General features: G+C 44.6%; 2 protein-coding genes across 2 annotated transcripts in view; both read left to right on the top strand.

The window, feature by feature from the left end:
- LOC135378289 (putative ATP-dependent RNA helicase TDRD12) overlaps positions 1-20664 on the top strand; it is a 206405-nt gene that overhangs the window by 17538 nt on the left and 168203 nt on the right. The window lies entirely within an intron of this gene.
- Positions 339-19064, top strand: LOC135399298 (uncharacterized). Its single transcript, XM_064631148.1, has 7 exons — positions 339-547; positions 8948-9015; positions 9931-9957; positions 11727-11792; positions 14229-14273; positions 17584-17622; positions 18934-19064. The coding sequence occupies exons 1-7, from the start codon at positions 436-438 to the stop codon at positions 18982-18984; spliced, it is 408 nt and encodes a 135-aa protein (XP_064487218.1). The 5' UTR covers positions 339-435; the 3' UTR covers positions 18985-19064.

Below are 20664 nucleotides of genomic sequence, written 5' to 3'. Positions count from 1 at the left end.
CCTAGTACTAGTCCTAGGAGTCCTCGTTTACTCCCTTGAGGAACACCACTCTTGATATTTTTAGTGGATGAGCCACATTGCCTTCGAAGTTACGTGTTATTCTGAGCCCAATCACGACGAACCCAGCTAAGTCAGAAATGCATAGTACTCCTGAACTTCGGTTATACCTGTACAATAAACACGGCAGATGTTCAAGAGTGTGTGTGTATTTTACCCTCATTTTGTGCCGCTCGACTGAATGAATTTTATAGCTCTTTCGTGACTTCCTTTCCGCTCACTACGGATTCATACTTATGCTCATTATGCTGCAGTTAATGATGACACGTCTGTTCTTACTCGAAAAACATAGTTCGAAAGGAGCGCCATCACTTAATAAAGCATTATGTCTGTTTGGACTTTGTGAGGTGTCATTGGGCAAATCGTTTCTTCATCGCCATGTACACACTTGCAACATGCCTCTTGTTTCTCACCGGAGCCGTGTCGTATCAGCATTGGACAGCGCAATTACGTCTCCATCCTCAGACTTGTGGTCACGGTACGATATTTGGTAAGCAGTCCGGAATGGAATTGCATCCTGCACATAACTGCAAGCATACACGTGCCCTTACATTGCTAATATGCGCAAGTGTTATTGAGTGTATGTACATTATGATCTTTAACGCATCACGTGTTGAGAGATGAAGTTTTTTTTTTCCTTTGTTTAGTAAGTTCAAACACATCTCCGATGTATTTTTCAACATAGCAGTAACTTTCACGGCAGCAAGAGTGCTATGGTGAAGACCTGTTGTGGTGATGACGCAACAGGGCAATCGTGTACCCGATGCAACTGTCTCGCAGCAACGCGGCGTTATATAACGACACTCTGAACAGCTTCATTGAGTAAGGATCGAGTTGGTTCTTAGTCCGAACACTTTGTGCAGTTTTCATCTAACTTCAAGCAGAGTTTTAGGTGAATAGTGTATCAGTAGAACAATTATTAGCAGACATACATAAATATTCCGGGATGATTTTGTCTTTCCGGTGCAGTATGATTATGAGTTCGACATTAATTAGCACACCGAAGTCTCGCCTTTCCTGCGATATTCGTCCACAGCAGTTCTCTTTCGTAACCTTCAGGGAAACGTGTCCAGCTTGAGCTAAATGATTCAGAAGAAATTCGCATTCAATCACGCTCTCAGATTGCAGTGGAAGTCCGAACACGTGCTGCACAGAAAATGGCAAATGGACTAGGAAAAAACAAGCTGAACGCCAGCTACGCTATAGAAACAAAGCACACAGCTGGTCGTGGAATACTGCAAGTCTCTAGTCTTCAAGTGTCTAGTCTGCAAATGTCTAGTCTTCGTTAAGCATCAGTCCAAAACAGCGGAGTGTTGCGGACTGCACAACAGCACGATCTCCAGAGCGAGCTACAAGCATGCACACCAATTGCGTCACTAGGGGGTGCGGTCCGCACCGGGTAACGTTACAGAAGGGGGTGACGCGCCGCACCAGTAGCTCTCTTTCTCTGCGGCGACATGAGGGGCCCTCTGAGAGCAAGTGATGTTTTTTTTTTCTATCTGTAGTATGATACTGTTATGTATCGCGAATCGATCCATTATAGAAGGGGAGTGACGCAAAGAGCTCCCGCACCGATGACGCGTACCCTAGTGACGCCACTGATGCATACCAGGGCTTCGAATTGAACCGAAGATGTGTGGCACCACCTCCCGAACGGAATGACCCACCGTCTAGAACACATCCTCCAGAGCATCACTGTTTTTTTTATTGTCTTCCAGTCTCGGACATAGTAGTGGCCAGTACCAGTTCAGTCGCATCCGACGTTATCAACGTCGAACTCCACACCCTAATATCCTGGATGATGCGTCACCACAAGGTGCCATACCCACGTCAAATTTTCCATTCTAGGCAAAGTGGGATCTGCAAAAGGATAAGCTGACGCTTTCTTCCAGTGATGGGCAAAGTACCTCAAAATTATACTTAAAGTAAAGTACCAAGTACCTGGCATCATTAGTACTTCAAGTACAGTACAAAGTACACAATTCAAAGTGTACTTCAAGTAAAGTACAAAGTACCAGGCAAAGTACTTCAAGTACTGATCAAGTACATTGCCAATTTAGTTTGTATCACTTTGCATTTTACTGTTTAGCATCTGTGACTTGTTTTCTTTTTTTTTGCAGAAGTTTAGCGAGTATTCTTGACAAATGCTTTGGAGCCATAAAGTCTTAGGTCAAGTGCTAACCCGTGAATATAAACTATAATGTGCAGTTACATGTAGGAAGGTAATCAGCAGCTGTGCTGTGATTATGCAAAATAGTATTACACCCTGACTGATCCAGGATCACCTGCCTAGTGTGGTGTTCTGGTACTAATCTTCTGCTATAGCAGACTAGGAAATTTCAAGAAGAAAAAAGTACAAGGCAACAGAAATTACATATTTCTGGGAATTTCTTGCTGCTTTTTGTTTAGAAAAGGAATATGATGAAAGTAAAAAAGATGAAGCACAGTATAAGCCTTCATTTTTATACGACTGTAATCTGCTGCAATGTAATCCATGTGACCAATTTAAAAAAACGTAAAATCTAAAAATTAAAGCCGGTTTGTCTTGCAGAGTGTTCATCATGTAATGCAATCACACATATAATGTGATATATAATGCATAAATGCTTATTAATTGCGAATGAAGGAGACATTATAAAAAAGCATAGAACTCTGCACTGCGAGAACTGAAATGACAATGGACCAAGTCATTGTGCTGCCGGTTGCGATGTCATAATGTGTGCGTGTCTTTGTATTCCATTCGTTTTACATAATAATATAAGTGTTGATACTTTTTACACATTTCAAGCCTCTCAACAATTGATGTGCTTCAACAAATGTGCTATTTAAAAACACAAAAATCTTTTTTGGTAAAATGTACCGCATCCCACTAAAAGCGCTGAAGTGACGGCACGGAGACGAAAACTCAGAGATAGCCCTATCTGTGTGTTTTCGTCTTCTTGTTGTCATTTTAGCGCTTTTAGTAGGGTGTATTTTTGATACTCTTTTGTGACTTTTTGCCTGGAGTCCAAGTTTGGGTACTTGAGTACTTGATGGGAAAGTACTCGGGAAAAAAGTACTTGAAGTACAGTACAAAGTACACGATTTAAGATGTACTTAAAGTAAAGTACAAGTACCCAGAAATGTACTTAAAGTACTACTTGAGTACTTGGTACTTCAAGTACTGCCCATCACTGCTTTCTTCCCACTGTCCTGCCGGACCCTGCTCTCCGCAAAAGCGGACACGGACGGCCTCACTCCCAGGTACTATGTGGGCCGGCCCTGACGTTGTGGCCTGTTCAACGACAAGTACAAGTCGCATAAATTTCCGCAATGTTTGCTTGAACTGGCGGGGCTTCGTGGACCTTTTGTCCGTTATCTTCAAAGCGCAGCATGTTACTGCAAGTGACCCGTGCCTGTTTCCCACGGATCCACGATCGCCACATGGCGCGCCCTACTACCATCTTCGACATTTAAGAAAGCTACCGTCACTTTCCGACAGAGGTCACGTTGGCATACAGAAAAAAATCAGTTAAGTTACTGTGCACAGGAGTAAACTGGGACAAGTACAGCGCTGTTTTTCACGGTATAACAAGTATGTTCGAACACCTTGCACCACGGCAAGTGCAGGTGTGCCTCGTATACGGCTCTTCAATTGCCTAAATGAACACACGGTTGTAAAGGTATGGGAAGTCGCAAAGACACCGATGGGGACAGTTTTCGAGGAACGCAAGTACTTTCGTTTCGCTGGCTTTGTCTACGCATTATTCGGCGAATGACCTCGACGAGGATCTCATCACATTGTTCGACGAGAGGAAGACATCCCTGGCCAATCACCTTCTTCCAGCAAAATACTCCAGCAAATCTCGACCACCCCTTTACACTGTACGAGGTATAACATGCGCTATGCCATCTGGAGGCAATATCGACGCCTCCTATCGTGGCGTATCAAGCTGAGTGAAAGCTCCCTCCGTGAGGTGGAAGGTTTGACATACATCAATAAGGTATATGGAAATCGGCCAACGTTCCAGCCGAAGGGTGCGCAAACATCACAATTTCAAGTCAGCGATGTAGGTTCCTAACGAACCGTATTATTCACCTCTTATCTTGCACAATTGACAAAATGCCTGTTGCTCAGAGGATACCTGTAGGGCAACGCCGTTCTCTCGGCTGCATAGCTCGTCTATAGGCGAAGAGGACACGTACAATACGCCTGCGAACAGCACTCAACTTGTCCAGGCGCTAGAACCTTAGCAAAACCCAGAGGTGCGCTTCATCCATTTCCTCTCGCGTCCTGACTGCTTCGAAAGCACGTACAAATGTGCTGTCAAGATCTCGCACGACCTTAACACGGCTTTATCGGCTTTAGTTTGAAAGATATGTATAGTGGGATGTTGAGAAGTACTTACTATAGGTGTTCTGTTTTCCCATATCCACCTAACCAGCTGCAGGTGCCTCAGTGCTAAGTGCCCAGCCTAGGGTGAACAAAGCAACACGGGATGCACCGTCACCCCTTAATCACTCGTGCTTTGCGCTTTGCGGCTTGAGCGTGTGTACGAGGCACCACAACGCCAAATCTAAGAAACAAACTAGGCTTTTCTCTGAGATTATTTGTGTTCAACTCTATGTGTGACGCCCTTTGGAGTGGACTACGTGAAACTTTAGCCTTCGCGTGCTCCATATAGGGACATAAGAAAGTACACGGAACTGTAATTTACCAGAGCTCAATTTTCATTAAAGGGGCAATAAACAGGTATACAAGGCGCACTTTTTTTTAATGTATCCTGATACGTTGCCGACGGTGAACGTTTTCAAAAAATTGTTGTCGCAAAAAAGTAAATAATGACGCCAAACCGACTGAATATTCGCTGCACTCTTTCGCCCTTATGCTCCGCCCTGCGATCTCCTGGCGACAATAGCGACACGTCATTTTGACGTCGCGCATCATCAGCCATTTAGAATGTGGGACGCCTATACATCAATTTTGTTGTAATATCGAGAGGTGAGGTCAACTCTAAACACATTCCCACTTGTCAAATCCAAGATAGCCAGTTCAAACCGTACCAAAAACCCTCAATATTATATTTCACGTGTGCACTATGTTTCCGGTGCTGTATTGCTCCGCGAGGTCACCGCGATGTCCCCACAACCGGTTCCCTCGCGAGCTGCAGCTTGTCTCAGTGGGGTCCGTTATTGGCTAGGAGAGCGAAAACTCCCCCACTTCCAGCGCCTAGAATTCGGTGTTGCTATACGCTGGAATATAATGACGTGACTCGGTACCAAGGATAAGGAGAGACTCGCGCGGATTATGCTCTTTGAATGGCATTGTTTCGTGTTAAAGACACTCGCTAGAAGCAAAAGAATTTCATATTTGGATATCGTGAGCTATGTTCTTTCATTGGGCATAATAATTGGAGAATGTTCCCCGACCTGTTTTGTGCCCCTTTAAGCATCAATTATCTATTCTGACACCTTACTCTTCTAAGGTTTTCCTGTAATAAACTTAGATAGTTCACGCGACTTCACTGTAATCGAGCTAACGACAGCGTTGAAACTTGTGAATGCCCCTCCCCGGGACCAGATAAAATCACCTATATGGTGCTCTGCGAGACCTTGACGGGCGGTCACTCTCCTTCATGTTTACGTATAATACGTCTTGGCAACAGGGATCCCTACCATCTAGCTGGAAGGAGGCATAGTTGTTCCCATCCTGAAACCAGGCAAACCCCCAAATGCCCTGTCCTCTTTTCGCCCTGTGAGCCTGACAAGCTGTGTGCCAAAACTGATGGGCAGAATGGTTTTGCATCGTCTCAACTGGTGGCTCGAAAAGCAGTGCATTCCCTCGGGAAGTAGCAGTCTTTCGTCGCCACCGAAGCTCCATGGATCCAGTTCTCGACCTCGTTTCTACAGTTCAACATGCTTGTGCACATCAGCGAATCGTTGTATAGACATCAAGCGCGCCTATGATACCGTCTCGCACATTTGTGAGCTGCACGCCTTGCGCTTTTTTCGCGTATCTATAGTCGACTCTTCAGCTGGCTCCAAGATTTCCCTACGGACCGAACTGTCGCTGTCCGCACATCAGACGGCCAAAACCCTAAGCATCCTGTTCATCAAGGCGTCCCCCAAGGAAGCATTCTGAGGGAGCACTCTTTAATGTGGTAATGGCGGGCCTAAAATCAATAATTCCTGCAAAGTAGCATTCTCTGTGTATGCCCATGACGTTGCCCTTTGGACAGTAGACAAGTCACGACAAGCCATTCAGCGTCGTTTGCAGCTAGCCTTAAATAATGTCCATCTGTTCCTCACGCGACTTTGGATGGACCTTTGGCCCGCAAAGTGCGTCGAGCTACCTTTCACCCGCAAGGCTATGACGAATTTCCCTCTTTGAGTTGCTGCAAAGAAGCTCGAGCCTGTACGTTTCCATCGCTTCCTTGGTGTGGTCATAGACTCGGACCTGCGCTGGGCTCGCCACATTAAGCACCTTGACACCAAAGTGCAGCAATGGCTTCCTGCAATTCAACATCTTTCTGGCTTAGGATGGGGCTGTGATCAGCGCACCCTTCTAGCCGTTCAAGCGGCTTTGGTGAGGGCATCTGTGCTTTACAGCCTTCCAATCGTGCACAGGATTTCCACAACATCATTAAATACGCGCATATAGTAGCGCAGAGGACACGCCAGACCCTCACTGGCTTCATAGCTAAGGACGTCACACCGCCCGACGCCTTCTGGTCTCTGCCTGCGCCACCCACCTTCGTACGTCTTCCAGACCTCCTGGAATGAAGAGACCAGGTTCCTCAAGTTCTTCGAGCCCATTTTTATGCTCTGATAGACGCGAAGTTTTCTACCTCTGCCGCAGCATACACCGATTGCGCATCTCGAAATGGTAAGTCCGCCTCGGCATTTGTCATCCCATCCGAAGCCGTAGTGGACGGACGTTGCCTTTCGCATCAAACCTCATCCACAGCTGCGGAACTCTATGCCATACTTTTCTTTCTGCAGCACATCGTTGATTTTACACTGCTGGAATGGGTCGTGCTCGCTGACTCTGAACCTGCGCTGCAGGCAATTCAAAGTTCTGACATCCGAGGCTCATCCGCACCGTTGGTGATGGATGTGTTAATGGCTTACAACCTTGTCTACGAAGCAGGGCACAGGCTGGTTCTCCTGTGGGTTCCAGCCCATTGCGGTGTAGAAGGGAATGGACAGGCCGACAGCGCCGCAAACGCAGCTCTCTCGTCTCGGAGATGGACGCGTATTGCGCTGCTGAGAGGAGATCGTCGTTCCGTACTTGGACGCCTCGTGACTCCCCTGGCTTCCCGCCAATGGACCGCTGACATCCCCCCCCCCCCCCAGCTAAGCTGAGCAGTGGTGTTCCAGCGCTCGCTTTCCGCATGCCTCGACATACCTCCCGTCAAGATGCCGCATTAGGTCATCGAATGCTCCTCGATGTTGCTTTCACAGCGCAGTGGCGTTACCGCATGGGACAAATCGACTCTCCCTAATGCCGTCACTGCGGTGCTGTAGAAGATCTAGAGCACATTATTCTCCATTGCCTATACCTTCTCGAACCGTACTCTCCGGATCCCTTAACGAGCAGGACACCTCGCCCCCGCCCCCTCTCTCTCTCTCACAAGATTGCTTGGTCCCTGGCCACATCCAGCCCACCTATACGCTCTGCCCTCCAAGCTCTCTTGACCTTTCTGGATACAATGGACTTCTATCCTTATTGTGAAGGCATTATGTGTGCTCATTATTCAATTTACCGGCATCGCCACCAGCAATGGGGTAGAGTATCTCCCCTGGCGATGAAACTCCGCATACATCATCTCACACTAAAGTTCCTGTTCTAGACTTAGATAAACCCGAATGTGGATATTACGTTATTCACATGTTTAATAAAACTTAGGTTTCACATCCGGACAACTAGCAACCTAAAGTAGGACAACCGCTGCGCTTACCCAGAACAATTGAGCAGGTTAAGCTGTGTGATTGCATTGCTTGCGGGTTTCAATTTACAGAAATGATGATAGTTGAAGAAAAGGTAGTAGGCAGTGGGAATGAAGTCATTTAGTTGAAGTATGGAACTGGGCACTGTGAGGCATGTGTTGTGTTTGTACTTCTATGTTTAATTGCCTCATCCACTACAACGTTTCATTTTAGAAGTTTCAGCGCTTACTCCTTAGTGCGAAACCCTCTGCAAGATACTTGATGCTTTATACGAAAACTGCTTCACGTGAACAGACAATAGGACCGCCAGAACATTTTAAAATGGTTTTCATAACTCGGGTAATATTTCACACTTCTCCCGCTATTTTCCGCTTGAAGTGGAATCCTCCGTGCGTGTGAGGTCATGAAACTGTCGTAGGTGTTTTCTACTTGTTCCCCACCTAAAAGTATGCCCTGCGCTACACCACTGCCGGTATCTTGATGACGTCACCAGTGTGGCAGAACGAAAAGCGTGACGCGGCAGGTCGCTTTCGCTATTGTGTTTTGTTCCTTGCTTTGCATAATAATTTCGCCTGCGTCATGTGAGTTCACTGGTAACAGGCAGTACTCTCAACCAAATGTTGCAAAGATTGCTGATATGAGAGAAGTTCCACTTGAAGCACAGTCAGTCAATACCAGAAGCGTAAAATTATATTGTTTGGAGTGATAGTAATTGCAATTTGGTCCGAGCCAGTAATAAAACGTAGAAGCTATATAAAAACGAATGCGGAGAATTGCAGGTGAACCACAAATTGATACACAGCAGTTGAGTTCTTAAACATAAATTGTAAAATCATCAAGCAGTGATTGTATACACTTGCCTACCTTATACTTGGACGTATACACAGCATATCCCTCCCGTTAAAAAAAACTAACGAATGGTTGCAAGGATGCCATGGTTCTCTTGCGTCTCCTCCTGTAGTCCCAGACCTGGTGGAGCAGTGTGGATTCCGCTTGTTGAGGGGCCTGGGAAGACTATATAAGACAATGGTGAGCATTGATTCTTGGGTATGGCGCTACGGACAGCAAAATAGTCAAATGAACTGTAACCACCGAAACTTTTGACAGTAACAAACAGGAAAACCAAGACTACCCACAATGGAAACGCATTAAAACAGCGCTTCTTGAAAACTCCTAACAGAGATCGTAAGCTCGAGACAGTCCTATTCTAGCACAACCGGCAGTCCTATTGTAGCAACCGACAGGAACTCTTGGCACTTCCTTCTACCTGAATATTTTGCTACTTGGGCAAATGGGCCGACCTCTCTCTCTCTCTCTCTCTCAACCCAAGCCTTGTCTTTTGTAGCTCTTAAACTTTCGATTAAACGGGGCTGGTTAATCATGAGCAATCAAGGTCGCAAAGAGAAAGAACTGAAACGATAGAAGAACCCGTTAACAGGAGCCGAAAAGAATGTGGGTTTGATACAGAATATGGTGGACTATGTCGGTACATCCGAAAAGTGTAATGCATGAGGAGATGTGTACCGACTTTGTGAGATTGAAGCCCATTTGCATGTGCAACAAAAGCCACGACGTCCATACAAAAGCGTGGGTTCTTTATTCGGAATTGAGATTTTTGGCTATCAGTTTGTGGGATGTTACATGACTTACCAGTCTGACTTGGAAATAGCGAACATGAACCGAAGAACGGTCTCCCACCACGCGAAGTTTGTTTTGATACTGGAGGTGATCAAGGGACTCGAGCATGACAGGCGAGGTCGAGCTCGACCTATCTGTAGGTTGAGCACTCTGTTGCAACGAAACACGTGTTCCCCTGTGGACTTCGTAATGCATCTGAAAAACGCATTGTGTTAGTTCACTTTCTTTCCCCGTTCCCATTCTTTCAATGTTCAACTTGCTAACTGTTCCCGCGCTCTGTTGTCAATGTCTCATTGTTCCATACAGGAACCGAAGGATGCGGACACGAACATCGTGAGTAAAGTCACTTGTCGTCATTTATCAAATTATCCTCAATTATCATCAGAGACGTAATTTAGGCTGATGTTCACAGCACTCTATACAATCATATATGGAGCACCTATAAATGAGCTCTAAAGAAATTCGCCGCAAGCACTGACATAACCACTGTACCACGAAGTACTATACAGAGCGTACAAAGCCTTCTCTACAAGGTGTGTCTCTTGGTAGTCGTCCAAAGAATATGTTTCTACAGACTTAAACGTGGTACTTGATTTACAATTTGCTCATTTTACGGGCCGCCATCGTTCGTAATGAATGCTGAATATGGTTTTCCGCCGGCATCCGGATGCTCTCAAACGCGCTCCAAAATATCGAAGGTCCGCCGCAGCACGCCGTCATGAGTAGTGGGGATTGTTGCACTGATGCTGCGTTCCAAGTCTACAAATGTGTGAGGCCACCAAGCTGTCACCTAACCTTTAAGTGGAAGACAGTCGCGTGGTGGTTATACAGGATGTTTCACCTAAAGTGATAAAAACTTCGAACTGGTGACGTACTCGCCGGAGGATTGTGGGACTTTCGGCAATTACCTTCTGGAAACTTTTGCCACCATTGAGGAAGGCGTTGGACAATATTTAATTGTGAGAAATTTATTTTTCAATTGAACTTTGAAAATTGCCAAGCGAACCTCACTTTTGTTTAGAGAAATATGAAGTGCCGAAGGGATAACCGCAGACCAAACAAAAACTATGCACAGTATCGCAACATAAATCGCCGAAAAAAGTAGTAAAAAGTATGCTCTAGCACCGCCTGCTTAATTTTTGCAAAGCGCGCGGGAAATGTGCGTCTCAAGGGGGAAGTGCCCCTACCTTCATTTGTTTTGCCTGCTTTGTGATAAGACCGTTGTTTTGTTTTCTTTGTGATAAGACTGTTAGTGAGTTTTAGTATACCGTTGATAAGGTTATCGTGCCTATCGGAACCAATCGCAGTGGTGCGTGACTCAGAATCTTATCCACTGATTGGTTCCGGATGATACGGTTCGACGCAAGCCACGTTATCAACGGTCTGCTAAAACTCTCTGTTGTCACCAGCATCAAGGTCAAACCGGGGGAAAGAAAGGTAAAACAAGAGGCGGGAACACGTCATCCTCTCCCAGTACCTTCCCTGCGCCCTTCTTTGCGACAATCAAGCAGGCGGGACTAAACCGGAATTGTTACTTATTTTTTAATTATCTGTTACGATACTGTGCATAATTTTTGTTGTGTCTGCGGTTATCCGTAGGACTTCATATTTCTGTAAAAAAAGTGAGGTTCGCTTAGAAACTTTCAAAGGTCAATTTAAAAAATGAATTTCCCCCAATAAAAAGTCCACAAAGCCATCCGAAAAGGCGGTAAAAGTTTTCAGAAGGCAATTGCCGAAAGTCCCACAATCCTCCGGCGAGTAGGCCGCCAGTTAGAATTTTTTATCACTTTAGGTGAGACACCCTGAATAGTCAGCCAGGTGAAGCAGGCTTTTGGAAATATGCGTTAGGGCAAAATGCACGTTGCCCATGATTTGCAACTACAACAATGCCCACTGCGTCTCTTTCTGTAAAACAACAATCTCGTGATTCACCACGTAAAGTGTAGGTACGGTGGGGTTCTTTTAAAAGATATCAGTACCGATCACTCCTCTTTCCCTATTACGTATCACCGCCGATGTTTACCGGCGCCGAGATGTTAATGTCATCATCAATTGATTCACGATCTGTCATTTATTTGTACTCTCTGTTTTCTTGCTTGCAGGACATCGTAAAAAACGGGACTGACGCGTGCATAAAAGGTTTTTTTGAATGCACAGACATCGACTCGGTATGTTATATGTTCGGCACACTCAGACAAAATAAGCGAGCTGTATTTGATGCCGCAAATGGCTGCCACTGAGCTGAAATAAAAAGCCTGATTGACAGAGGCCTAAGATTGAAAACCAGGATATGTGTCAACCATCACACAAACCTACCTGTTCAGTGTTCCTCTGGTTTGATTTTGTTGACACGAGGAACACGAGGGGGAATGTTTGCGTATTTGCGGTCATGGACTCGTACCAAGATGGTCTTATATCTTACCCATTTTATAAAGTTAACGTGTCCCGATGCGCATGTAAATAGATAAAAGAATTGTATTGCCCATTTAATACTACTGTTCCCTTACCAAATTGGCGGTATACTGTTGACAGAATGTTCGTATTGGATCCTGCATCTGCATTTCCAATCATTGCCATTTTGAAATAGCCTATCTAGCTTAACCAAAATTTAACATAAGTATTTAAAGGGATCGAAACATTCAAATAATTTATTTTACTGCAAAACAAGCTTTCCGACGGAGTTTCGAACACAGTTCCAACATAGGTGCGTCCACTTTTATTGACAAGCTTTCTGCAGAATCTGCACTCCATCGGGTGGCCACATAGCGCATTATACAGCTTTTTTTTTTTTCGTCGCATATTTTTCTATAAAAAACTATGACAGCAGCTTAGAAGCCGTTTTTACAGGTAGGTATTATGGTTCGGCGCACATCCTGTCGAAGAGAGCATGAAACTACTCGATGACTAGTTACCTAAAATGTCTTAATTAACTCATTAATTACGGGTCGAGTGTGAAAAAAAAAGTGAGGCAGCATACTCGTTAACGAGCATTTTATTTCTAAGAAATCCTGAAATGAGCATGTACTCTGAAATATCCATCGCCAAATTTTGCTATGCAAATGAGCCGAAACTAAAACCGCGCACAGCAGGAGCGCAGGGAGAATATGACGTTCACTGTCAACGGCTTATCTGGACCGCAATGCGGTTGATCTGACCAGCAGATCAGCACCTACTCATTTCATCTCCATCGCTCCAAATCACGTGTTCCCCTGACATGGAACGAGCGCTCTCCTCCCTGCGCGCGGTTTGGGCGCTATGTACACGGTGTCCCAGCTAACGTATTTTTAAAAAATATATATATCACTTTTTCCAAGATGAAATTGATTGTAATATAGCATATGCTGTAAGGAGGGCATTAGCAAAGTCCTAAGGCAATGTCTTAATTAGCTTTCATTAATTAACTTTTTAATTATAAAAGCTACGAAGTTGTCCCAATGAGAACATCTGTTCCTTTCGGTCACCTGATATCGTAGCCGCTCCTAGAACAAAAATTCGTTCGATAGATCGCCCGCAAAAAATTCGTGAAGTAACAACATTTTTGCTTTATTTTGTTCATTGCGCATCTTACGAGACGTGCCTTTCTTTCATACCCAGTGTGAGAGGGTGAAGGAGCACTGTGCCGCTTCATGCATCGAAGATGAGCTTTAAATTGCGGAAACAAAACAAAAACAAATGTATCGGGTGACTCTATCGGAACTGGCCTTATCTTGGGTTGCATTTTCTGTTTTCTTTTAATCTTTTTCCAGGACGCAAGAGGCTATAGTGTGCTCTTTCTCCCTCTCACATTGGGGGTGAAGGAAAGACCGTCTTCTAAGAAGCGCAATGAACAAAATAAAGAAAAAATGGTGTTACTTCATGAACTTTTTGCGGGCGATCTATCGAACGAATTTTTGTTCTGAAAACGGCTACGATATCAGGTGACCGAAAGGAACCGATGTTCCCATTGGGACAACTTCGTAGCTTTTATGATTAAAAAGTTAATAAATGAAAGTTAATTAAGACATTGCCTTATGACTCTGATAATGCCCTCCTACGGAGTGCCCTTCAGCATATGTTATATTGCAATTGATTTCATCTTGGAAAAACTCATATATTTTAAATATGTTCGCAGTTAGCTGGGACACCCTGTATTTCAACGCACAAGCTCGTTGCTGGACTTTTAAAAAACAGAATACTGCAACAACACCTTCGCAGGTTTATTACCAACGGTAAGCAAGCCGAATACAGTAGAAAGATCAACAAGCATCAAGGAGCATCATTCCATGGTGGAAAACCGTCGAGGGCCACCTACCTCTTCTTTCTACCAGCTCTGCAGGCTATACGCCCACAAATAGCTTTCAACGAGGATTGTGTCCCATTCTGCTGTCTCACTCTTGACCGAATTCCTCAAATTAAAGAGTTCATTATTGAATTTTTAGTAATTAGTCATCCAGCAGTCCGCCTGGCCGTATAACCCACCTGCAAAAGCGGTATTATGCTGCAACGAATGCAAAAGCTTACAGTGCAAAACAGGAGCCCTGACATTACGCTGTCCCGATGTTTGGTTTCGCTTCATTTCCGTTTTTAATCACAACATGATATTATGTATACGTTTTATGTTGCAGTTCCTTAGCCTCCGACCTTGCCTTCGTGATGTGGAAGAAAAACTTGTAAGTACACGCCAGTGTGGATTTTGTGCAATCTCAGCCCAATAGTATCGTACCTAGCGTCTATTCAGAGTTTTATGCTTCCTGAGCACTTTACTCCGAATACAATTTTACATAATTTTTATTGACCCTTCAGAGTCTTGCAGAATGCTGCACTATTTAGCTACGATGTATAAATCTACGAATCGCTGTGCACAGAACTTGTAATCTACATTTTACATTGTCTAGATATCGAAGATACTTTTCTTCCAACATCGCACTATTTTTCAATTAAATATCTGCACCTTTCTATTTTTAATAGAGGTTCAATAGGCAGGGTGTCCCAGAAAACGTGTCACTGAATTATAATAAAATAACCACGCCACCTAGAATCATGCGGTCAACGGCATTTGTTTTTGCTAGGGTTTTGCCACCCCCTGATGTGCATGTCATGTAACTTGAGTTTTATTATGTAAATTTTTACGAACTGAACTCGAAAATTTGCCAGGTATAAGTCGCGTTTTCACCCCCACCAATATGAAGCGCGTGCCGACTGTACTCAAGCTCATGATAATTGACAGGAATATTGAGGATCTATCCCATCGGAAAAAATAGCCGAACGTCATGGTCTTCGGTGCGCTCAGTGCATAGCGCTGGACGAGTTTTTACGCGTCTTCGTTGTCAGCCTTGTCAGTTGCTAAACACAGCCCACACAGGGATAGTACAAAAGATATAAGACAGGAAGCTTATCGCATCCCGCTTCCGCTAGAATCATGCTTCCCTCTCCCAATTTTAAGAACTGTGCCCAAGCAGCACAATGTACTGAAACTCGGGTGCAACAGGGGTGGACGGTATGTGTCTTATCAGTAGGTGCATTCTTTTCGCTTGCACCTCCTGCACCAGATCTGAACTGGGTTATTTGCGTGCTGCACTTTCCTGTTGAAAAGAAGGGTATTACTAATAAAGTTCCTTTCGGCTGGAAAGTGCAGCTCCCAAAAATCCGTCTTGCATGCAGTCCAAGGTAGTGCTGTCCAGTGCAAGTGAAAAGAATGCGCTTAGTGTTCTTTAGTTTCAAGAGTTTGTTCAAGGCCTTCCACCTACCCGTCCACCCCTATTGCACTCGACTTTCAGTACATTTTGCTGCTTGGGTGGCTTTTTCTATTGTCAGTCTGTGGGCTGGGTTTAGCAACCTCCTTTCGTCGGACTGCACGAAGGTGCTCAAAAAGTTGTGGAACGCTATACTCTGGAGTCTCCGGAAAGCATTATGTTCGGCTATTTTTTTCCGATGGGATAGCTCCTCAATATCCCTGTCGCTTATCATGAACTTGAGTAAATTCGTCATGCGCTTCACATTGGTGGGGTAAAAAAGCAACCTTTACTTGGCAAATTTTCGAGTTCAGTTCGTAATAATTAGCATAATAAAACTTAGGTTAGATGATATTCACATCAAGAGGTGGCAAAAGCCTAGCAAGAACAAATGCCGTTGACCGAGTGATTCTACACTCTTAGAAATGAACTTCACCGCATAGCGCGCTCCTAGCCAATATAATCTCGAATGATATCGTTATCTTCCCTGATTTGCTGAAAACGGGAGGCGTACGCCTCTTTGTGACAATTATGAACAGCTTAAGTGTCATAAAATAGGCTCCCCCCCACGTTTTGAACAAATAAGGGACGAGAACGTTGTCGTTCGGAATGTTGGTTGGCTAGGAGCGTGCAATGTGGTGAAACTCATTTTTAAGAGTGTAGGCCGGCGTAGTTTTTAGTATTATTATTATTATTATTCAATGACGCGTTTTCTGGGACACCCTGTATATACTTACTCCGGCGTTTCTCTGCCCAGCTTATCTGGAAGAGTTTTTACTCAGCATTCCACCGCCTCAAGACATCAGAGTAGTTGAATGTAACACGTCATCCCTAACATTTGAAATGCCATGCCAGTGATGAGGGACCAGCGGCGTGGCCGAGTGGATACAAGCATCCGGTCGTTGGTGGTTACCCCAAGGTCGTGCTGTAGACTGTGAGGTGATGGGTTCGAATCCTACCACCAGTTTTGCCGTCTGCGGTTTTCCTTGGGTTTTCCGGCAGACTTTCCAGACGAATGTCGGCAGAGTTCTTCCTCAAGTCGGTCCATGATGCATGATGCCCCACCTGTTTCCCACTCCCTCCTTCCACATCTATATGCCGCTCATAGCCACAGTTGCGTCGCGGCGTCAACGTGGAACAACAGAAACAACGATGATATGAGAACGGTGCCCAGAAGAAGAACAGTCCCTGTTCGAAATATAGGGGGCTCTCGTGTTGAGGCTCTTCTGTTGGCAAGAATGACGACAGTAGAAACACACACTCACATAACGCAGCTCCGAATTTAAAAGAACTGAACATAGTAACAACACACACACACACATAAAGAGACGATGATGGGGCTCATGCCGGCCAGCAGGCTGGGCGCTGCCCCTGCGCCATTTGTAGATAGTGAAAGATGATGATGTAATGACAACAAAGGATGACAAGCTGTTCCATTCTGGGATTGTCGATGGTTATATGCGATTTATATTTAAAAAAAAAAACTTAAAGTACGCGCTCTAGGACAGATAGCATGGCAAGGGCTCTGTACGGTGTTGAGCTGGGCCAGTTGGTACGACATCACTAAGTATAACAGCGTAGCAAAAGACACGGACGACAGCATGACAGAGCGCTTGTGTCGTGCTCCTCTGATCGTCCGTGTCCTTTGCTGCGGTGTTATATTTAGTTACATTGTATGTGTAGAGATCAGTAGACGAGGTGACGAAGAGAGTTATAAGTCTATAAAATGAACCTGCGAAAAGTACATATTGTGAAACGCGCATAACCGAGCTATCTTTCTACGCGCTTCGAGTGACGGAATACCAATACCCTGTTTCATTGCTGTCACACTTGCAAGCCTGGAATAATCAGAATATTTTGAGCTGCTTCTAATTCTCTAATGAGCGTCTCTTGATACCAGTTCCATATACGCGCAGTGTATCCTGGTTCGGTCAGCACAAAATTTTCATAGGTCATTTGTTTCACTTCGATTGAGACACACTTACATTTCCAGAGATTACGTTTGCATGTATATCCATGTTTTCATAGAGATTAAGTTTCCGTGTTTTTAATACTTTCATGCTTTTCGGTGTGTAATTTCATTTCAGTGGGATTCCATACCTCCTTTCTTCGATCTCGCAGGTTGAAAACTCGAATTTGAGGCATATATTTGACCAAGAATAACACTAATTCCGAGGAACACATTTTGAGAACCACAATTCACCTAATCTTACAAGCTTTATGTTTTTTTTATTTTCCTTCATTTCAGACTTCCCCTGACATGAAAGATCTGTTTGCCTCTTTCACGGTAAGCTGGTGCCGCTAGTGTAAGCTCAGCTGTCGCAAGGACAGCAGTACTGTTTTTTGATATAACCGGAGGTGAATCTACGGGGAGGATGGGGAGCGGATCTCCTGATCCCCTCAATTTTCGTCGTCACTGCGTGTTTCAATTGATAGTAGGCAGTGTATGCAGTGCACTGTCCCATAATAGATCCCTCCCCCTCAGAAAAATATTGGATCCGCCCCTAGATACAACTACAACACTGTGGTTGTCTAATGGAGACCCAGAGGCCCAGAGCTTTTGAAAAACGCCACTTTTATTGATATAGCTCACCTCACAAGCCCTCACACCACCTCCACTTCAATTATTTCATGTGGGACGGTGTACTTCTGGATTAGATATTCTTTACAATGTCTGTTCATGATTTTGCATCAATATGGTGATGATGTACTGACTTTTGTGCCCACAAGGCACCTACACATTAGTGTTGGCTAGTGACACCAATCTGAAATTGCGCAGAGGGCATAAATCATCAACAACCTAGCCTTCTAGGGTTGGTTGACATGGTGATGGTGTTCATGCCCGTTATTGTGTGATGTCGTAAAGTCATGCGGGTAGTGTTTGCCACCTGAACTACTTGCACAAATCAGTAGTAGGGAAGATAGTAACTGCTATATGGCAAGCTGCTTCGCGCAGAGGGACAGGCCACTTTTATGCCAATACCTATGTCCCACTGGTAGTGTCCGGCACTGTGCACTAGCTCATCTGGGAGTCTTCAAGGCACATGTACTACTCATCTATACATTCTAAGTGAAAAATGTAGTAAATATGGACACCACAATGGGAGCAGCCTTCCATAAGCCTTGATCTGAAGTGTGTTGCCATCCAGAAGTGTACCCCATATGTTGGTGTACTATCACAAAGAGAGAACCTTTATTCGATTCTTCACTAAATTTTTCAGGAATAGAGATATAATAGATCATTCCGCAGAACGTCATTTGCCGTGGGGCCTGTTGCAGAAAGGAAATTCAAAAGGAGCGTTCTACCGGTGACCATAACTCAGGGTTGTAAACGATGGATAGCTGATATGTGGCTCTAATTTAACTCCTTCTTGAAGCAGATTTTAAAGATTCGACAGCTTTAACGTTGTTCAAGCCTAACATTGTTCATATATACACAGGTAGTGCACCATGAAAAAGATCAATGAATAACGAGACAGCGCTATGTCGCAGGCAGTGATTCAAATATTAGAAGGATAAATACATCACGGTTAACACCACAACAACTTCTCGAATGCGCAGAGCTATCACTTACTAACGTGCATATTCGGTCTTTCAGGATTGCATGGGTATATTCTCAATGGCAACGGACAGCCACTACCTCCTTTAAGGATACCTAAGAACGTCGTACAGCTGCTGTCGTGCCTTGAGAACACCATATTCATGCACAATAAATGTTTACGATCGGCACGTGACTGAATTTCAGTATGCACAAGCCACCATGCAAAATAGAAGCATTTCTGTAAGACATTATCACGGTGTGTAGATACTGTGGCAACACGGGATACATGATTGTCTGCTGGCTGTGAGCAATCGTTACTGACCTCAATGCCATGAGTAAGAACCCCAACAACACAAGGCTGTCCTATGGATATCCGCTGTACATCATAAGTTGGTTGGAATATCCTGGGTATAACGAGTTTCGTCCGATATATGTACGCTCACAGGTCCAAGTGAGAAAAACAAGGAGTCCTCTTTGACGTCCGACAAACATCCGACCCAACAACACCCGACTCTCCTAGGGATATCCGATGTACGTCTGCAGGTGGATGTTGCGATATCCTGGTGATAACGAGTTTTTAGTCCAATATATGTACGCTCACATGTCCAAGTGAGAGAAAGAGTCTTCTGAGACGTCCGAAAAATATCCATAGGGACGTTAAGCGGACGCGGGAGGAACGTTTTATGGACATTTCTTCAAACGAATGCTCCTATAAAGCAGACATAACATATTCTCAATTTTAAAGTACACATACTATATTACTAATGGGAATAATTTAATTAATCAAACAAAATTGCTGCACTACATTAAATTAATGGTCAACACAGTAAATGCTATGCCCAGAACCTTGCGGACTTCTCCAACGGTAGAGCCCCTCAATTTCTCGGCTCTCCTCGCTCGTTGTTCGCTTTGTGTCGGTTCGCTGACGTATTGACTTGCCAAGTTCGAATATTGCAAAAAGCACCACTATGTTGGTTCTTTGATGTTTCCGAAAAAGGAAAGGCGCGTTTATAGGGTACAATAACCTTAGGGGAGGGGGGATTATACTATCACAGCTACCATCACCTTTTCTTGCCTGTTATATTGCGAAACTGATGAAATTCAAGATTCCGGTTTTAGCCACGGCATGTTGTCCCTTAATTCAGAACTGTCGATCCACATTAATGGTGCAAAACATACTAGTTCCACTAAATATGACGCATCCGGCGCTTGAATCTCATAGAGAAAAAAAAAACGATGTCAGGGGCAAGCAGAGCAGAAAAACTGGATGTCTGTCGGACGTCCCAGAGGACTCCTTTCTCCACTTGGACCTGTGAGCGAACAGATATGTCAGACAAAACTCGTTATCCCCAGGATAGTCCAACATCCAGCTTCAGACCTACGTCGGATATCCTCAGGACTTCCATATGTTGTCGGGGCATATAGATCACCGCGCAAGTCCATTTCTGGATATCTGCATATCATTTCCGCACGTTATTTTCTTCATCCACGTTGGATATCAGAGGGATATCTATTCGACAGACGAATATGACCACGGACGCTAAAACATTAATCGTACATCCAGTGGATATTCGGTGTTGTTGCAGAACACTTGTAATATAGAGACACTGGACACGCGTCAAGTAGTGGTTCTACCAGACGTGCTCTGTGTACTATGTCCCTCATATATTCCTGTGCGTCTACTGAAGCGAGCGCGAAACGCGCCCAGGCGAAGTTTCCAAGGCTGCCCATTGGTTTTCCGTCCTCTCCTTCCTCCATACGTCACGGAGCAGGAGCAGCACTTACGAG

Source organism: Ornithodoros turicata, chromosome 1 (assembly GCF_037126465.1).
Source record: "Ornithodoros turicata isolate Travis chromosome 1, ASM3712646v1, whole genome shotgun sequence".
Taxonomy (NCBI): Eukaryota; Metazoa; Arthropoda; class Arachnida; order Ixodida; family Argasidae; genus Ornithodoros; species Ornithodoros turicata.
The sequence above is the reverse complement of the archived record's forward strand: the minus strand, read 5'-3'. Positions and strand labels throughout refer to the sequence as shown.

Excerpts from the sequence above, each read along its gene's own strand:
- LOC135399298 (XM_064631148.1), top strand. The coding sequence starts at position 436 with ATGTACACACTTGCAACATGCCTCTTGTTTCTCACCGGAGCCGTGTCG. Across the intron at positions 9,958-11,726 it reads AGGATGCGGACACGAACATC|GACATCGTAAAAAACGGGAC; the intron begins GTGAGTAAAGTC and ends TCTTGCTTGCAG. Across the intron at positions 14,274-17,583 it reads GTGATGTGGAAGAAAAACTT|ACTTCCCCTGACATGAAAGA; the intron begins GTAAGTACACGC and ends CCTTCATTTCAG.